Raw genomic sequence first — 19,501 nt, forward strand, 5'->3', positions numbered from 1 at the left:
GGAGCCATGGGAGGCTGTGGGCGCAGAGTGAGAGGAAGCAGGAAGGCGCAACCGGCAGCCGGCCAGTGACGCGGGACAGGACAGGGATGCTAGCTGGGGCAGGCGGCAGGCGGTAGGCGACAGGGATCCTCGGCAAGCGGCACTGTCACGTGAGGGGCCGCTTTGGGATGCCTCCGCTGCGTTACTCGTGACTCGGCTGCAGGAACACTGCGAGGTCATGCTGTGCGGCGTGACTAGAGAACGACTGCTCACGCCAGCTCGCCGCTCGAGAGCCACAGAGGCACAGGGAGCACATGCAACGCGCCATGTGCAAGGAAAGGATAAATAGCAATGTCAAATGCATCTCATCCCCGGACTTGCAGTACTCCGTCGCTGACGGGCCGTCACTCTTTTTGATCATCACAAGGACATTGAACTGCGCCTCAAGTATAACGCCGACTGCATCTGGGCCTGCATCGTCTCATCTCACTCCACACTCTGTGACTGTTGGAACCACGTATATGAGCCAGCGTTGACGCCTCTCGCTGGCAAACATCCTCACCGCCTGCCCTGCATTTAGCAAACTTCCTTGCTTTAACCCGTCTCTTCCCGCATCAATCAACGCCACACAACACAAGTGCAAGACGCGCCGTCTTTCTACATCCTTCCATCTACCCAAGCTGAAGCACAGAAACACAGCCTACTTCACAATGTGCATCGCCATACTCACAACGGCGCATCCAGACTATCCCTTCATACTACTGAACAATCGAGATGTATGGCTTGTCGGATCAACTCAGAACCGCAGATACAACTAACCTCTGAACAGGAATATCTCCATCGCCCAACGGCAGAAGCAACATGGTGGCCTTCACCAGACACGCAGGTCCTAGGTGGCTATGATCTTCATCGCCCTGTACACGGCACCTGGATGGGTGTCACTCGTCAAGGCCGCATTGCGGTGCTCACCAACTACCGCGAGGAGGATGAAAAGATTGTCGAGGGTGCACGCAGCAGAGGCCTGATCCCAAATGCATGGTTAAAAAGCGACCCCGCCAAGGGAGAAACTGCCGATGAATTCGCAAAGCGAATGATTGAACAGGACGGTGTCGAAGGCGTGGGCGGCTTCTCGCTATGTTACGGCTTCATGCAAGACGTCGTCAAAAAAGGAAAGGGGCTGGCCATTGTTAGCAACCGCACTCCAGATGTTCACGGCCTAGTTCGTTTGCTCCAAACCCCCGACGAAACCCATGCCTTGAGCAACGCTGCATACAGCGATCGTTCATGGCCCAAGGTCATTCACGGCGAGGAATGGACCAAGAAAGCAATTGCCGAGTCGATCGCTGCAAACGAGTCTCGCGATCAATTCATCCAGCGCCTCCTGGCCCTTCTCAGAACAGATACCATGCCCCGCCAGAAGGAAAATGAAGAGTGGGACATGTATCTGAATCAGTTGCGTCACAGCATCTTCATCCCAGCTATTGGAAGGGACCACCTAGAAGAGCACAAGATGCCTGCGCATGAGATTGGTGATGTAGTCAAGAACAAGGCGGCGGATGCAGCGAGTGGCTGTTATGGCACACAGAAGAATATCATAGTGCTGTGTGATCACAAAGGCAAAGTGACATATCTAGAACGGACATTGTACGACGTTGATGCCAAACCAATCGAAGACGGTAAGGGAGACCGTGTATTTGAATTCCAGATCGAGGGATGGTAGGGTGGGGTAGGATAGGGTAAGACTTGATAGGCGCTTACAGACTGGTGAATGGATCTGAGGTTGTCCACTCAACTTTTATTTAAAAACATCACGGCCAGGCTAGTTACTCTGAACTTTCACGCTCAGTTCCACCAGTTTCTTCATCGCATCGCCAGGGCGCTTGGATCTTGTTTTTATCGGCAAGACAGTTTGCTCGCAGAGTGTTCCGCACAAGTCACTCACTTTCACTTTCTTCATCACATCGGCAGGGCTGCTTTCATATTTTTTACATCAGTAGGATAGGTTTGCTCCCAAATCGTTTCCACATAGTATATTAACAAGACCTTTTGTTCCTACAACGCTCTAACAACTTTCTATTCACTCACAACTACATACTGATGGTAATATATTAATACTTTCTATCTCGCATCCAAAAGCAATACTTATCTACTATTACTCCTACTACTACTTTTCTATCAACTCTACGTTCGAAATGTGTGAGCACATGATGCAGACACCTCACGACCAATGCAGTATCTGCATAGAGGAGAACAACATAACTACTTTCGAAGATTCGGCACCGATCCAAAAGATTGAAAAGAAGGCTGAGATCTCTTTCAATAATTCGAGGGCAGTTCCAGAAGAGGAGGAAGATTTTCATGACCAGCGGAGCAACTGCAGGGACTACAAGGCTCTCTCTGACGTGGATAGCATCACGTCTCACTGGCGCCTCGATGACCTTGAAGAGGAACTTGAACCCATGCCTCCAGCTTGGTCTTCAACCCTCCAAACAGAGACCACGCACGAGGAGAATCTACTTCCTTTGTGGACGCAAGGAGCTCCCTATAACACCTATGAAAATGGGGTTAGTCCCTCTACAGTGCTGTACAACCCCAATCATAGAGAGGGTTCTTATACTGGGCGATATAACCATCATCGTTCTTCATCACCCTATATTCCCTGGACAGCGCACCCGTATTTTTCTCCACCTTCCCGCAATCCACCCATCAACACATCCTCTTCACGGGCCGCTCCTTCTACTGCGCGAGAAAACACATTATATCCGTACTTTGCTCCGCTCCCACACAATCCACCTGTGAATGCATTATCCTCACGGGATGTTACTTCCACTGCGCAAGAAAATATGCCAGTCGGAGACCAATCAGCCTTCCCGACCGAGTCGTTGAGCGGGGCGTCGCATCGTGAAATAATCCATGAGCAGTTGGCTCAACTGCCCCACCACATGGCTCAAGCACGACTGCACCATTACCAGCCACAGCCCCATTATTATGGGGAACCTCCGCGAAACTATCTGGTTTGGCCAGGCGAGCGGACTTATGGTGTGGGAGTGCCACCGCACCTGTGGCCAGTCCTATGGCCCGACGTCAACCGACCCTTCCGACCCGGCGCATTTGATCATCTGAGAAGCCAAATGGGTCACGATGAACCCAAATCGAAGTAGGTACTTTGAATTGGCTTGGTGGGTCGAACAAGGTGTGTGGAGCTGATGTGTGAATGCATTGACTCAAGGATTGCTAAAACTCACAGGATTAACGCCTTGCGCCGGCTACTAAAAGGGATTGTCTGTTGTAGTTACAAAGCAAGAAAAATACTGGCAGACAGTTGGCGGATTTTGTTTACTTTTTTATGAATGCGCTGGAGTTGTATGCTTTTCCTGAGTGCGCTAGAAGTTGCGATTGTCAAGTCAATTGAACTGGAATTGAATGAGTTATGGAAGGAGTCCCTTGTTAGCTATGTACCAGGAATTCAAGCAAGTTGAAATAGCCTTTGTGTACTTGTAGATATTGCGGTGACTTAAGTACTCTCCGGAAGCCTGTCACTTCAGTGAGGGTGGTCTACATGATATGTAAGGGTCGTTCTTTCACACGTGCTCCATCTTGGCAGTCTGACTTGGCTCGGATCACTGGTGACGTCTTGCAGATCCTCGGGAAGTCTAGGTAACACACACCAAGCTAAACTCGCGCATCGCTCCACCCTATTACTTGCAGACCACCCAACGCCTAGTCCTGCCGAATAGCCTACCGTGACGTCGCTATCCGCATCTTATTTGTACCAACGTGACGAACGACACCGGTGCTTCATCGCGTCCTAATAGTCACCCGCGACATGGCGTCTCTACCGCCGCAGCGCCCCGCGTCGCAGCAAAGACCTGCGCCGCCGGCTGCAGCCTCTCCTTCGCAACAAGACCATACACGCCGAACCGACAGTTTCTCGAGCCAATCTGTCGACTCACAAACGCTTCTACTCAACACCCCGCCGTCACAGACAAGCACTCTCGCGTCGCAAGAACAGAAAGAAGCGCCCGTCCAGCATGCGGCGCCGCAACAAGAGGAGGATGACGAGCCCCGCAAGTGCTGGATCTGCTTCAACGACGAGACAGAGGATGACGAAACAACATCAGAGTGGCGCAACCCCTGCGCCTGCTCTTTGGTTGCGCACGAAAAGTGTCTCCTCGACTGGATAGCAGACATGGAGGCGCCCAATTCGCGGCGGCGCGCAGGCACAACGGCGAACAAGATATTATGTCCACAGTGTAAGAGCGAGATCAAAGTGCAGCGGCCGAAGAGCTATGTTGTGGATACTGTGAGGCGCGTTGAGCGCGTGGTCAGCAACCTGACGCTTCCTGGATTTGCTTTGTTCACCGGTACAGCGTTATACTCGACTTTGACGCTGTCTGGCACAGCGACGATATACCAGATATTCGGTACAGAGGATGCGCTGCAAATCCTCGGCCCCCTTTACGAGACGCCAAACCGAAACGTCAATTCAGTGCTTATGCAATGGCTTGAGCACCTGCGACAACACTGGAGGCTGGATCTCGGGTTGCCTCTGATACCCACAGTACTGGTTGCCAGCAGAACAACATTCGCAGACTCGTTCTTGCCCTTTCTTCCACTCATATTCTTCGTCAGCTCAGGTCATCCAGGCGACGAGATGCTCCAGCTACAGTGGCCGCCAAGCGCTGCCTTCTCCTTTGCCGCACTACCATATATTCGAGGTTTTTATAATGCATACTACGAGCGCGTATGGCTGCCGCGGGAGCAGCAGTGGCTTAGAGAGATCCAACCCCGGGCAGGCGAGAACACTGATGCAGAGATTCCAAACCAGGCCCAGAACAACCATGCGCACGATGACGAGGGCGATGCTGTCGAGGAGGTAGAAATCGAGCTTGACTTTGACATCTTCGCCGACTGGAACGACGGCGACGATGCAGACAACAACGACGCGCCTGCAGCTGGCGCGCCTCAAGAACAAGGCAATTGGGAAAACAATGTTCAGATACCACCTGAGGTCGATGTTCGCGCAAACCCCGCCCCTGCACCAAATGTACCCATGCAACCAGCAGCTCAGCGCCCCCGCAACGTCCGACGCGAACGCGGCGTCACCTTCTCCACAACCTCCCTCTCAGACACCATCCTCGGCGCCCTCATCTTCCCCACCATCGCAGCCGCCATAGGCGAACTCCTACGCCAAACCCTTCCCGCTTCATGGGTCAACCCCCCGTCTGGCTCCCCGGCCGTCTCCTGGCTCGGCGGCTGGGTCAAGAATGGCGGCAGCAAGATTGGAGGCGCAGCCAAGCCGACGGGGCTCCTGCAAACGCGCTGGGGGAGGAGTATCGTCGGTGGATGTCTTTTCGTGGGGCTCAAGGATGCTGTTATGCTGTATGTTAGGTGGAGGACCGCGCAGAATCATCGCAAGAGGGGAATTGTGGATTATGAGGGTGGGAAGAGTAGGAGGGGCGTGAAGGCTAGGTAGAGATAATGGGTTCATGGCTGCGACGGATGTGGGTTTCCCCCGTCTTGTATTATAGGCTTCTAAGCCAATTTCTAATCGGTTCTTTTGATCAAGCCATTGTGTTTGTGTTGGGGAATTGGGACGTGTGGTTTTTTGTTCTTCAAGGAAACGATGCTTAGGGGGTACCATCTAGGAGAAGTTATATGGACTAGCACACAGACATGTTCTTGTCTTTTACTTCTCAGTTGCAGTGTATATGTTCTAGAAGAATAATCTCGTAGGGTGTGATACGCAACCCAAATTCGCCTGTCAACTCGCAACGATGCTTTCACTTTTTTTGTTTCTACAAGTACTATGCCAAACGGACGCCTCGTAAAACACCTTTATAGCCTTGTATCTTAACCATGCTGATCATTTTTATCATTTCGGATCAAGCGGGGCATTTCCTGAACGCAATTTCAACGCCGACACATTATCAACCTGAGTTCTATTTTGAGTAGCTGAAGACCCCTGCGTAAACAATGGCAAATTATCCAATATTAAGAAACGAGAAATCTGTCTTAAAGATATTGCAGAGCTATACTAAATATCTAAGTAGCATGCGATATTCGTAGGAAAAACTTCCGTATGTAATCCCGACCACCAGCCTAGTGCTCCACCCCCACCCATCCCCTACCTCCGTACCAGTTCCCTTGTCACCACGCACTCATTGTCATTCCTCAACAAAAAAAACAAGTCGATAGCCTGATTCATCTTCAAGTGCAAAAATGTATCTGGACGCTGTGGGAATTGAACCCACGACCTTTCACAAGTACGCACATTGAGAGTATGCGAAGCGAAAATCATACCCCTAGACCAAGCGCCCGATGAGATTTTATAATGAAATTTGATATTACGCCTTTATAGCCTGGATAAACTCAACCGGCCGTATAGCGTAGGTAACATCTCAGGATGTCCCTGGATTCCAGGGTTTGATAGACTGAAAATCTTTTGAGCCGATACCATTGAAATTATTCCGATATGTTGTGCAGTCTGCAGGCAAACCTAGGCTATTTTCAACTCTGTGCACAGGAATCACGTGATATACTAACTGACTCAAGACTTAACCATCTATGGATTCTATAGAGAAAGGTAGACGGTCATGCTAATACATGCAAAGAATTAATGTGAAATACTAGATGGTACATGTGGTTGGATTGATAGCAGTGAAGATACAAGGGCGAACGAATCTCATTATCGCACTTGACGCAGTACACTCGAAACTTGTACATATTTTTCTCTTGCCCGTTCACTCAGTGAAGTTAGTACAATCTCATCCTTAGTCGTATTTGCTAAACGTTCAATGTTGTTAGTGGAAACCCTCATAGTACCACTATCGTTGGCCTCGCCTCGTCTCGCCTTGCCTGCCAGGGTCCGGACCAAGACGCGGTGGTGTAATAATACTTTAACCTCATGTAAATAGAAAGAGGTCACGGTCGGCATTGTCACAATTATCATACGCTTCCTCCTTTGTCATCGCCACTGTGATCTATGTCCGAGATGGAAATAGCTTCTCGAATGCGACTAGGGAGGAGGATGTAGTTCATAGCAGTCTTACGGTCTAATTCTCGCATTGTAGCCAGGATCAATGCATAAGACCAGTCTCGCCCTAGATGACCGTCTGGAGTATAGCGTTTGTAGCTCAGTGTTAGTTTACAGATACATCTCGTTGCGGATATAGAGAGCATCAGATTAGTGAGGGCATCCAAATAAATATCCATGGAATTAAGATTAATTTCTTCTCATTTCTGATTATAAGCAAACATGATTGTCGTTGCAGGAAGCCTATTGTCGGAAAATCAACGTTTAAAAGACCATCATCTCTATGGCCATGGTGTGTTGTGTCTTAAGACAGTCCAGTTTCTACGATTCCCATTTTTTCAGCTATCAGGTGTCTTGTTACTGGAATATGTTGATTGATTCACAAATAGGTTCTTTGTAGTAAGTTATGTTAAGTATATAGATGCATGAATCGCCGTAGTAATAGGCAAATTAATGAGATCCCAGACGTTTGTTATTGCTGGTGTCAGAAGTGAGGACTACTTTTGTCGCAAGTTACAAACGTCCTATTTCTTTTCAATCGAGTTACCGTTAAACTACGGACATTTCATCTGACAATAACTGGAGGCTTGATTAGGGTACCTGGTATCCATACTTTCATCGTGCGACGTGGCCTACTCTGCATCTGCTAATGGACTTTTAGAGTACGACGAAAGCGTTGTAGATCTCAGCTTATCGAATGTGATCTTAATAGCCCTTGGCTGATTTGATGTAGGATAGACTGAAACATGAGTGATGTTTGACACTGATGAAGAAAAGGAGAGGCGATGTAGACCGAATGGGTTACCATGTCAGGGCCTGAGATGTCAGCACGGCAAGGGCACTCCACAGGCTATGGAACATTCAAAGCTTGGTCATAGATTATCATTTCATTCGATTCTTCATTTCGCATTCAGACTGCCCACTGCCTGTTAATTATGCAGTCTTTATATTTATCCTATCATCTACCGTGGCATCTTCCCCTCTTCTCATACCTGCCAATCTAAGCCTTCTTGCTGGTAGTTTCTTCGCTGTGCTCCTTAAGAGGGTGCTCGGGGTTTGAGCTCAGGGCGTCTTTGGTGTTGTCACTGGACTTCTCGGCGCCCTCCTTGGGTCCAGCGCCCTGTTGGTTGACGTTGTCGGAGATCTGACCGGCTTGAGCACCAGACTGGCGCTCTGGGTCGGGAGATTGGCGGCCGGCGTTGGGGGCAGACATTTTGGTATAGAGAGTTGATTAGGTAGAAGAGCTGCTCGGAGTTAGTGCTTGTTGCTGGATACGAGAACGATACCAGCAAAAGAGTGAATGTTAGGATTGACAGTGCAGAGAAGTAGCGACATATCCCAATCGAGTTCCCAAAGAAAGGATCCAGACGACGAATTTGGGGTGTAACATGATCCGAAGCATTGTTTTATTGGGAATGCAACTGCAGGTTTGGGGGTATGGTGAAGCTCATGTACAGCTAGCTGATGGAACAGACGCGATAAGAGGAGAGAACGTACGTTTGGTCTAGGGTTTGGAAATTCTGCCTTCGATTAGCTTCCCTGCACTGTGACTTGAATTCGACAGCAAATACTCACTGCAAAAGTGAATGTCAGAGATGGTTGCAAGCGTGGGTGTAATGGTTCTCAAGAAGAGCGGCCCCTCGTGCCTTTTCATCTGCGAAGCTGCCCCACTGCACCTGACGTCACTTTCAGATCGGGCAACATCGACGTCAACCTCATCAAAGCGCTGCACATTGCATGGCACGCTATTGTGGGCCGGGGTGGTTGGTGCTTAGCAAGCGCACGAGATGCTTGCTAACAACCTGCCGCCGTCTGAATACACGCCTACCCGGTGGTTCTTATCATTAACCACGTACAGCCCCAACCATACATATCATATTCAAAAGACCCGGGGGAGCCCTATACCGTTCACTCCCTTATGTCAATCAATGATTGTTGTATTCAGTAGTCATATGCAGGTGCTATCTAACACAATTGCTATGTGCTCCGCTTCCCCATTTCTACGTCTATGTCGCCTCCATCTCCGTCGTCATCCCATTCACTTCCCTTTAATCGTTTACCCAACCAGATTCCTAGGGCTGTCGCTGCGCTTGCAGCTAGAAACCAGCCCTCAAACCATCTCTCTGTAAATCTAGGCTCCAATGGCGCACCCAATGCATCTCCTATCCTGCTCTTCATTTCCGGTGGCAGATTGCTACGGAGTAACAGCGCCGAGCTGATGACATAGGTTGCTGCCACTTGCGAGATGATGAGTGCAAAGTTTGTCTTTGTGTGGTACAACAGGCCAGGCACGACCTTCGCAAATAGCAAAAATGTCTGGAAGACGCTGTTGAATGAAAGAAGAAGCATGACGCCGGAGAGTAGGAACGAAATGGTACGACTCCATGCCACTCGATCAATGGTCGGATCCCAGTGCTTTGCCAGGAGAGCGAGGACATTGTTGATTGGATCACTGCTCGAAAAGCTTGCGTTGGGAGACGAGAGGCGACGGAGAGTACTGATGGTCGTTGCACCGATACGGTATGCGCAATAGACTGCAAATACATACGAAAACAGGTTCAACAGTCGTCCATGTGCAGTGTGTGCGCGCAGCTGCGATTGTCGTCTGTTCTGGAGAACAGTCATTGAATTCTGCAGTGAATGGCGCATCGTCTCAAGGCCCTGTATTTCCAACTGCAGAGTGCTTCGTTCCTGCGCATCCGGATTGGCGCGAATCGAGCCGACCACTCGACCCATGAAACCCTGTTGAGGATTCTCCGACAGTTTACGCTCGATTGCGCGAAGTCGACTTTCTTTGACCAAGAGCATGTCGTTTGTTGCCTGGAGCCCAGCCTGTTTGCGAGCAATATCCGATTCCGTGACCTGTTGGAGTTTAGTCGATCAAGCGCAATCTGCTCAGTTAACAAAAAACTCACGGGCTTGTACCGGACACCGAACGTGTGCCACAGGGCAGATATGGCAGCAAAGCCAGCGAGGGAAGCCATCAAGCTGATGCCAATTATTCCAATTCTTTCAAGACAACCCTCACTAAAAGTATGAGAGTGCTCATACGATGCTTCGTGTAGGTACGAGCCTAGAATCCCTCGTCCCAGGTACCAGAAACAGGCGAGCCAGGCTGCCAGGCCAGCTAGCTCCAAAGCCCATGCTGCTCTACGTCGTGATGAGCGTTCTCCCCGAAATTCCAAGCCTGTTCCTGATATGAAGGAGTGTATCTCGAAGGCCGGTGTCGCGACGACAAGAAGGAAGAGTAGCGAGGGCAGCGTGATCTTGAGGGCTAGGGACCGAGTAGCACGATCAATGGTGTTTGAGATTTCGCATAGAATCAGTTCGACTAGAACGGCAGAGAGGGCAAAGTTGGTGGAGAATATGATGCTTGCGAGCGAGGTTGCTGTCGGGCGTAAGCTCCGGAAGAAAGAAGCTCTGTCGCGCTGGGCCAGGTTGGAAGGACGCGGGTTTTCATGCTGCGCTTTGCGATGTGTATAGCCCGACAAGATGGGGAACAGTTTGTGCGATACTACAAAGGCCACTCCGAGAAAGGTAAGGATAAAAGGCAAGGCGGAGACGGCGACAGCCATGGGACTCGATTGGCGGGCATAGTCCGGCACACACTCGTCGCAGTCGTCTGGGTTTGGCGGGAACATTGGATTTGGGGGAATGCGAGTGTTACTGCCAGTTTGTCCTGGTTATGGGGGAAGCGCGGGTATCCATCAATGACGAGAGACAATGTGGCTACGTTTACACATCAGAGGTGGTGGTTTGGGGTTGGAGGTGCAAGCTCACCCACATCCAACTGTCGGGCCATAGCCAGGAACGCGCCGGCGAGGGCTGTGGCACCCGCAGCCCGCAGCCACACGAAACGTCATCATGTCGATCAGGCAGGGATCTCGGAGCCAAACACCCTGCACTGCCCCCCACCCACATACATGCCACTACGTAGTCCACAGAAAGTAGGTAGAGTCTATCACAGAGAGTGTAAATCCAACCAGTGCGCATAGCTAGTACACACTAAGCATTGTAGAGCACCAGAACATGGTCTTGGAGACCACAAATCAACATGGCTATTGCTAGTAAAACTATGTTTCTGGTGCACCCTTTCCAGCGGGTGCCGCATCTTCAGGCCCCTCCTGAGCTCCTTTTATGAGACTGTCCACGTACGACTTGGAGCTCTCCTGCGCCTCGGGGCTTTCTGCCGCCTTGGGCTCTTCGGTGCTTGCATCGGCATTCTGCGACGTCACATCCACAGTAGACACTCCAGTCATTGTTGAGCCTTCGCCCCGCTCATCTTCGTCCTCACTGCTGGATTGGCTGCTCAGCTCCGGGCTGTCGAGATTCTGTAGATGTGGGCTCTTCATCATGGGACCTGGACTTCGTGGATCATCTCCAAGCAGCCCATCGCTATTGCCTGTCTCCAGTTCATCATCGCTGCTATCTTGCGCACGCTCAACCTGTGCCAAGGGGTGCGCTGTTTCCGCCACAGGCTTAGGTGCCGTTGCCGCCGCTCCAACTGTCGCTGCCTCGTCTTCGTTCGCAAAGAAAGTGTTTCGCGGGCTGTCATACTCTGGCAGTCTCTCGCTCTTCGCAAGCAGCTCTCGGTAACCCTGCCTATCGGGATCGTTCGTGCGCTTGCTCTTTGCCTTGTCGCGTTTCGACGTTGGACGAACAACGATGACAGGAACTGGCGAATGCTGCAGACAATACTTTGACACACTTCCAGGAAGCAACCCTTGGAAGCCACCTAGACTCTTGCCTCTTGTTCCGACTACTAGAATCGCGGGCTCGTAGAGGTTAATCTGCACCCTGGTCAGCCCCCAATACCTGACATACCCCATGCCATCCTTACCATGTCGTCTATGACCTTGTTGACCTTGCCTATTGAAAATTCCAATATCAGATTGATAGCCTTGTTGTCGTGGTTGCGGCTCTGTATATCTGCCATTGTGTTCTCAGCCTCAACGCGGTACCGGCCCGACTCGACACTGCGGTCTCCAGCTATTGCGTCTTCTTTTTCGACTACGCGCAGGCATACTATCTCGTCGCCGTCGTCCACTAGCTCGTTGATGAGCCACTGAAGCGCATATACCGAATACTCGTTCTCGTCGAAACCGCACAGGAACGTTCGCGAGCGCTTCGTGTACTCGTAATCTTTGTGTTTGGCAATGAGTGTGAAGGAGCTCTCTTCGATAAAGTCGGCGGGCTTGTCAAATGTGTCAAAAGACACTCGGTTCTGGAAAACACTGGGCTCGCTGGTTAGCCTTGGTTTGCGCAGGCTGAGCCCGGGAGACTAAGCAAGTCTGACGTTTAACTCCAAAAGCCCAGCCAAGCGTACTCGTCCTTGGTTGTAGTCTTTCTTCTTTATATACATATATATTTACAGAGAACCGAGGATATTCCAGAAGAGCGCACGCAAACATAGCCAGGAGGAATGCATCGCTGGGGCAGTACTTACGGTGGAGGCGGCGGCGACGATAGCCGACGTCGCTCGCGGGGTCTGGGTGTGCCTCTCGGTAATGATGCGTTCCTATGCGCCAGAAACTGGATCGTCGACGGCCGCCGTGTTTCCTCGAGTGCGGGCTTTGCGCCGCTGACAGTCTGCAGCGGGCTGGGTGGAAAGGGACCTGAAGACTTGCGCGGCGCTGGTGAGGCATGGCGGCCGTCCTTGGTCTTTGGAGAAGCACTCATGGTGGATTTTGCAAAGACAAGCAGCGAGAGCACTTGAAGTAGGGTTGAGTACTACAGTAAAGATGTGTTGCAGGTCGGCCGGCACCAGAAAACCCCACTGGCAATGCGCGCGTGCACTGGCAACGGGATCTGCTGTGCGTCGGATGAATGCCCTTGGCGCGGGGGAATGGGAGCTCGCGGGGTAGTTGGGGATAACTAGCGATGGTGTGGGTAACGGGCAGAAGACGTCTGTCTGCTGTAGGTGGCGGGTGGAGGAGAATGGGCAGCGAGAAAGAGAGCATCTACTTACTTAGTCGCTGTCAATGCGCTGCCTATTCTGAGTGACGGCAAGCGCTTGGTGATGTGTCGAACCATCCGCCATGCCTTCCAGACCCTGGCCTATTGGACATCCACCCGTCTGGCGCGTTTGGCGCATCCGTCGTCCATGACATAGTAAAATTATGGGGAAAAAAAGAAGCACATGTACTTACACATACACACATGCACCAATGTCCCGTTCAAGTAACGACGCTTTGGGAACAGTCAACATGCACACCAATCACAAGCAAAACTGTCATCATTGCCATCCACGTTCAAGTCTACATGTCTATCGTAACCGCCCTCACAAAAGTCTAGCCCAATGCCCGGAGTTCGCCTTGGGTGAGCTTCGAGGCACCAATCAGGCGCTGCGCCTCTTCCTGGAAAATCTCCTTGATCTTGGCCGCGTCCTTGACGTTGTTGAGCTTGCTCGTCAATGCCGCCAGCTCCTCGTGGTCCTGCTTGGTGATAATGAGGTCCACATCGGCCAGAGCAGCATCGACCTGGGACGCGGGCGCTTCACCATCACCGTGGAAGTAGTTGGCATCCTTGGCCGCACCACGCACCACACGCTTGTTCTTCTTTGCCGCATTCTTCGCGGCTTCCTTGGCCTTCTTCGTGTCGGCCTTTGCCGCCTTCTCAGCAGCCTCCTTCTCAGCGGCAGCCTTGGCCTCCTCGGCCTTCCTCTTCTCGGCCTCTTCTGCCTCTCGCTTCTGAGCAGCCTCCTTTTCGAGACGGCGCTTGTTCTTCTGTGCGTGTTCGGCTTGACGGAACTTCTTGATACGCTCATCGAGAGCAAGGCAGTCGTCGACCAAGTGCCTCAGACGGGCAGTATCCTCAGTCTTCTTCTTGCGGCGGGCGGCCTGGTTCTTGCGCTCAACGTGACGCTTCTGGTCGCGGTTCTCGTTGTCGTCAGGTACATCCTCGTCAAGGTATTCGAATGATCTCCAGCTGTCGAAGTTGTACCAGAAGTTGTAGAAGTGCTCAACCTCCTCCTTGGTGCTGTTCTCGTTACCAAGCTTGGGTACCGGTTGCTGGTTGGAGAAGCGTCCCTCAGCCTCGAACACCTTGCCCCAGAGTTTGTAGAAGTTGCCCTTTTGCGTCTCCTTCTTCGATGGTGGCTCAACCTCGGCGGCCTCATCCACCGAATCGAATTGCCTCCTCTTGACGGGGTCGGACAGGACTTCGTGAGCCTTCTGGATACACTTGAAGAATTGATCGTCTTCGGTGCCGCCCTTGGCCGCCTTCTTGTCGGGGTGATGCTTGAGCACCTTCCTGCGGTGGGCGCGCTTGATCTGGTCGTCGGTTGCGCGCCATCGGTAGCGGGTTATACCAAGCACAGCATAGTGGTCTTGAGACTGCATGCCATGTTAATATAGTGCGATTCAGGGATATCCCTAGTGATGCTTACCTTCCAGTCCTTTGCCTCACGCTGCAGCATCAGAGGGTCTTCGGGCTCGTCAACATCATCGGGATCCTCCTCCTCGACGCTCTTGACATTGGCCTGGGCCTGAATGCGGTCGTCTTCAGAGAAGGTGCGCTTGTGACGCTTCTACATGGGGGAATTAGCGTTAATGTTGTGTGGCTCGGCGATGTTGAACATACTCTGCGGGCGTAGGCCAAGAAGTGTGGGCCGACAGGCTCAATGTTGCGGTCGTTGGCTTCGCTCAGCTGGCCGGTTGCCTTGAAGTCCTTCTCGCCAGCCCAGCCCTCGGGCAAGACCGGGAGGGGGAGTGCAATCTCCACGTTTGCCATTGTTGTGGTGATGATGGTGATGGTAATGGTGGTGGGGGAAGCCAGGCTGCGGGAGAAAAAGTTCGGATTCGGGGCAGCCCTGGCTGTGGCGCTAGTTTACCGAACGCTGATCCTAGCGCATCGCCTGAATCCCAGCCCCAATGGACCCCAGAACGTGTCCGGATACTCTTAGTGCCCGCCCATGGTCCAGCGTCCGACATTCGATTAGCAAGCCGGTTGGGTGTTTCTTCTTGCATGTCTTATTATCCTTCTTTATAACACAACTTCATCATGTTCCAGGTGCCTACATCACTCCCCAGAGCTATGACATCGCCCGGCTGACTGGAGACACAGCGCATTCGAGGGGCAATAGACGCGATTGCTGAGGAACAGGCCCGCCAGAAAGCCGCCCAGCAAGCCGCCCTGCAGACCAGACCTTCGCGATCCAATTCAGCTACAGCACGGCGCTCCAATTCCCGTAATCTATCGCCCTCGAAACGAACAGCGAGATCCAAAGATGGCGATAGCAGCAAAGCCGTGCCCGCTGGAAAGGGACCCGATCCCTCTGAATTCGACCCGGACTTTGTCATAGGCGAGGACGAGGAGCTGCCAAGCCGAGCTGCCACACCGCGCCCTAAGAAAAAGGTGCCAACAGCCGATGCCACGACCGAGAACGGTGACGATAAGAAAGAGGAGGCGCAGGTCGCAGAAGGGGAGGCGCAGGCGGAGACAGAAGCGCAAGAGAAACCGGAACAGCCACCCGAAATCCCGCCAGAGGTCAAGCTGCGGCTCCGTAGATTGGACAAGCTGGAGCCCAAGTACACTGGTGAGTGATACTTTCGTCCGAATGCGTTGATTCCTTCGAAGCCACATGTAGTGAGCAGGAGACGCGACTAACACCTACAAACTGCGCATGTACTCTCAAGGCTTTCCTGGCTGTACTTTTCTTCCCAAAACCATCACCTGCTCCCTCGTTGCCCGGAAAGTTTGTCATACAGGGAACGTGAAGCTAACCTGGAAATCAGAGTTACTCCGGTCGTACCGCATCGCACACGCTAGGGTTGGCGCAATTGAGGCGTTTGAGAGTTCCCTGCGCGAATACACTCCTCTTACTTCTATCAGCGATGCCAGCGCATTTGTGGAATATCTAGGTCAACTCAACGTCAAAAGCGACATGCTTATGGAAGAGCTCAAGCGCGTATCTAGGGAGCGTGATGAGCTCAATAAGAAGCTCGAAGATGCCGAGAAACGCGCAAAAGAAGCGTCTGAAGAGGTGAATACACTCAAATCGCAGGCGCAAACAAGCAACGAGAAGCAGCAAGACAGCTCCACTACACAGACCGATTCAGCTACACCCTCGTCTCCATCAAAAGAATCCAAGCAGACAGAGACGACTGAAGAAAGCGAGGACTTCTTCTCGTACGACAGCGAATTACCTCGTGTGCAAGTGCAACTACAAGAGACCGAGGCAAAGGTGGAGAGGCTCGAAGAGGAGAACAAGTCACTCAAGAACGAACTTTCGACGGCACAGGAATCTGCACAATCTTTTATGCAGAATCTAGAGACGACGACGAACGATCTAAATACGTTCAAGGACACGCATCAGCGGCTGCAGCGTGAGGCGGAGGAGCGTGAAAAGGAGCTGAACAGTAACATTGAGGAACTCAAGTCAAAGGTCACTAGTGCAGAGGAGGAGCTTGAAAAGCACAAGGAATCGCATAGTGAGAGTGAAAAAACCATCAATGATCTCAGGAAGAAGCTCGAGACCACGACCAAGGAGCTTGAAGACTTGCACGCTGAGAAGGGAGAGAAGATTGTGGAAGAGGATCAAGTCGAATCTCTTCAGCGCCGCATTGAAGAGTTAGACAGCGAGCTTTCGCAATTGCGCGACAAGCATGCAAAGAGTGAGAAGAAGAACGAGACAATGAGCAGCTTGCTTGACAAGGTCCGCGAACAGCTGAAAGTGGCGGAGGCTAAGCGTGACAGCGCTCTGGTTGAACTCGAACAGGCAAAGCATGATCTTGAGAAGAAGAATCTGGAGAAGGCAGATGCCAAGCCAGCATCTATCAAGGTAGAACCAGCACCCCCATCTCCAGCACTACCTTCTCCGGCAGCACCGCTCAGTGCTTCTGCCAAGAAGAGGAATCGCAACAAGAACAAGAAGAAGGGTGCAAAGGGGCCGGAGGGGACTGGCGCTGTGACTCCCGAAGCGACACCAAGCGAGGCAGGGGACCACGACGGGCTGCTCAGTCCTCGAGATGCAGAGTTTTCACCGTCGCAGCTGGAGGAGGCGCTGAAGAATGTGGCGCAGCTCAAGTCAGAGCTGGAGGAAAAGACGGCAGAGATTGAGAAGCTGCAGGATGAAGTTTCCGAGAAGACGTCGTCGATTGAGTTGCTCAAGAAGAAGGCAAAGGATCAAGAAGATATGCAGGAGGAGATTGATACACTGCGACAGGATCTCCTCGACTACGGACTCGAGCATACCGAAGCCAAAGACAAAGTCAAGGAGCTACAGGCGGAAAAGACGGCCTTGCAAGAAAATATCAGCAAGCTTGAAGGCGAGATTGCCGAACTGAAGACAGGAAAGGCAGCTCAAGAGTCGTCACAGCAGGAACGAGAGGCTCTGACTGCCGAGTTTGCGGAACTCAAGGCTAAGGCTGAGTCACTGCAAACGGATCTATCGGTTGCGGAGAAGCTTGCTGCATCTCGCTTCAAGGATCTGACGGAGATGCGAGAGGTGTTGCAGAAGGCACAGCCCGAGCTGACATCACTCCGTAAAGAAGTCGCCGAGCTGCGAAGCACCAAGGACGAACTGGCGACCAAGACAAGTGAAGTTCGCAAGCTAGAGGGCCGCGAGAAAGACCTCCGATCGGAGATTGCCGAATACAAGTCGCAATTGTCGAGCAAGGAGAGTGAGATGAAATCGCTCAACGACAAGATGAAGCAGGAAATCAGTCAGAAGTTGGCGCTAGAAGAGACCAACAAGAAGATCCAACGCGACCTCAAACACTCGGAGACGGAGCGCAAGGGCGTCGTGGAAGCGCGAGACAAGCTGACCAAAGACGTGGCAAAAGCGCAAGAAGAGCTCAAGGCATCTCGCAACAAGGTGCGCGATCTCGAAGACGAAGTAGCAAAAATCACACGCGAAGTATCTGGTCTACGAGATGATATTCAGCTCAAGTCGGCTCAGTATGCGAGCGCACAAGATCTCATGAACAGCATGCAAGACCAAACACAGGAGATGAGCACTCAGATGAAGGAGGTACGAGCCAAGAGCGAAAGTCTGGAGGAAGAGCTAGCCGATGCGCATCGATTGCTGAGCGAACGCGGGCGCGAGGCTGAGACGATGCGAAGACTGCTGAACGATGCGCAGGGGCGGGCCGACACGCGGGTACGGGAGATGCAAGAGCGGCTTGACATTGCGATTGAAGAACGTGAGCGAGCCGAGGAGCAGGCAAGCACGTTTAGCCGTCGTCGAGCGCGAGAGCTTGAGGAGCTGAAGCAAAAGGTGCGAGATGCAGAGCGTGCACAGGCGCGTGCTGTAGAAGACAAGGAGGATCTTGTGGCATCTGACAAGGAGCTTCGCAAGAAGATGGAGGAGGTGGAGAAACGGGCGGCACAGGCCAGCGAGGAGGCTTCCGAGGCCAAACTCACCATGGGCCAACTTCGAGATGCACTGGACGAGAGCGAGAAGCAGGCACACGAGCTGGAGAAGGAGAAGGGCGAACTGCGACGGGCGTTTGACGAGACGCAGAGCCGGCTGGAGAAGCTGCAGAAGTCGAGCAAGGTGAGTAGTAGTGTAGGGGTATGTGGTGAGGTAGTGAGGATGCACTGACACGTTGCAGACCATGTCTGACGAATTGCGAGCGGTCAAGGCACGCGCGCCGGACTCGCACGCACAGTCGTCGCGATCCTCGATTGAGTCTTCGCGGTCGCGGCTGGCGTCACCGAACCCCAACAAGGGCGGTGGGGGAGCGGTTGCAGAGGCGATTGACTATGTGTACCTGAAGAACGTATTGCTGCAGTTTCTCGAGCAGCGCGACCGCAAGTACCAGCAGCAGCTCATACCGGTGCTGGGCATGCTGCTGCACTTTGACAAGCAGGACGAGCAAAAGTGGATGGCGGCCGTGTCGGCCAAGTAGTGTGGCAGTGATGGCGATGGTGATGGCGGTGGTAATGATGATGATGACGACGACAAGGATGCGGCTCTCTGCAGCCTGACGTGCAGGAGGGTGATTTGTGCATGCGGCGCAGCTGAGGGGCCGTGATGGTGTGTGTAATGGACGAGGCGCTTGTGTAGTGTAGCATCGTGGGGAGCGGGGGACCTGGGACCTGGGACCTGGGACCTGGCACTAGGACTAGGAGCCAGCATGTTAGGCCAGGGAAGATGTTTGTTTGTTTTCTTGGTTTGGGTTGTTTTGTTTTTGTATGTCAGCATAGCGAGGGCTGTTGGCCTTGTCTGGGAGTAGGGTAGGACACGACATGTATTATATGTATGTATGGTGGAGAGTGTATCAGTCAGCTCGCAGCTGGCCGCCACGGACAGGACAGGACAGGTAATGCGGCAGCGCATAGGTGATGGCGTGGCTGGCTCAATGCGCAATGTGTTATCCCAAGCTGCAGCGTGTCTGTGTCTCGTGGTAATCAGTATAGTACTTGACGGCAGTCTGCGACGGCAGTCTGCAGCGGGAGTGGATAGTAGTGTAGACGCCAAGCTCAAGTCCAGCTGGGGGCAGTCGAGTCCCAGGGCAGCCACTGCAGGACTGATCAACTGGA

General features: G+C 52.4%; 7 protein-coding genes across 7 annotated transcripts; 3 read left to right on the plus strand and 4 right to left on the minus strand.

The window, feature by feature from the left end:
* Positions 1-689: 689 nt before the first annotated feature.
* Positions 690-1,699, plus strand: COCMIDRAFT_90342 (uncharacterized protein; the record flags this gene model as incomplete). The annotated part of the gene is made up of 2 exons (XM_007687902.1): positions 690-755; positions 809-1,699. 2 exons carry the CDS (start codon positions 690-692, stop codon positions 1,697-1,699), a joined length of 957 nt encoding a protein of 318 aa, XP_007686092.1.
* A 472-nt stretch (positions 1,700-2,171) lies between these two features.
* Positions 2,172-3,140, plus strand: COCMIDRAFT_3617 (uncharacterized protein; the record flags this gene model as incomplete). Its single annotated transcript, XM_007687864.1, has 1 exon — positions 2,172-3,140. The coding sequence occupies one exon, from the start codon at positions 2,172-2,174 to the stop codon at positions 3,138-3,140; it is 969 nt and encodes a 322-aa protein (XP_007686054.1).
* Positions 3,141-3,805: 665 nt separating this feature from the next.
* COCMIDRAFT_35048 (uncharacterized protein) lies at positions 3,806-5,455 on the plus strand (the record flags this gene model as incomplete). The annotated part of the gene is made up of 1 exon (XM_007687887.1): positions 3,806-5,455. One exon carries the CDS (start codon positions 3,806-3,808, stop codon positions 5,453-5,455), a length of 1,650 nt encoding a protein of 549 aa, XP_007686077.1.
* Positions 5,456-8,015: 2,560 nt separating this feature from the next.
* Positions 8,016-8,228, minus strand: COCMIDRAFT_90280 (uncharacterized protein; the record flags this gene model as incomplete). Its single annotated transcript, XM_007687903.1, has 1 exon — positions 8,016-8,228. The coding sequence occupies one exon, from the start codon at positions 8,226-8,228 to the stop codon at positions 8,016-8,018; it is 213 nt and encodes a 70-aa protein (XP_007686093.1).
* A 764-nt stretch (positions 8,229-8,992) lies between these two features.
* On the minus strand, positions 8,993-10,656 carry COCMIDRAFT_35050 (uncharacterized protein; the record flags this gene model as incomplete). Its single annotated transcript, XM_007687888.1, has 2 exons — positions 8,993-9,877; positions 9,931-10,656. 2 exons carry the CDS (start codon positions 10,654-10,656, stop codon positions 8,993-8,995), a joined length of 1,611 nt encoding a protein of 536 aa, XP_007686078.1.
* Positions 10,657-11,088: 432 nt separating this feature from the next.
* COCMIDRAFT_3620 (uncharacterized protein) lies at positions 11,089-12,694 on the minus strand (the record flags this gene model as incomplete). Its single annotated transcript, XM_007687865.1, has 3 exons — positions 11,089-11,805; positions 11,856-12,249; positions 12,462-12,694. 3 exons carry the CDS (start codon positions 12,692-12,694, stop codon positions 11,089-11,091), a joined length of 1,344 nt encoding a protein of 447 aa, XP_007686055.1.
* Positions 12,695-13,305: 611 nt separating this feature from the next.
* Positions 13,306-14,746, minus strand: COCMIDRAFT_3621 (uncharacterized protein; the record flags this gene model as incomplete). The annotated part of the gene is made up of 3 exons (XM_007687866.1): positions 13,306-14,349; positions 14,403-14,543; positions 14,597-14,746. The coding sequence occupies 3 exons, from the start codon at positions 14,744-14,746 to the stop codon at positions 13,306-13,308; spliced, it is 1,335 nt and encodes a 444-aa protein (XP_007686056.1).
* Positions 14,747-19,501: the final 4,755 nt, after the last annotated feature.

The sequence above is a fragment of the Bipolaris oryzae genome (genome assembly GCF_000523455.1).
Source record: "Bipolaris oryzae ATCC 44560 unplaced genomic scaffold scaffold_35, whole genome shotgun sequence".
NCBI classification, from domain to species: domain Eukaryota; kingdom Fungi; phylum Ascomycota; class Dothideomycetes; order Pleosporales; family Pleosporaceae; genus Bipolaris; species Bipolaris oryzae.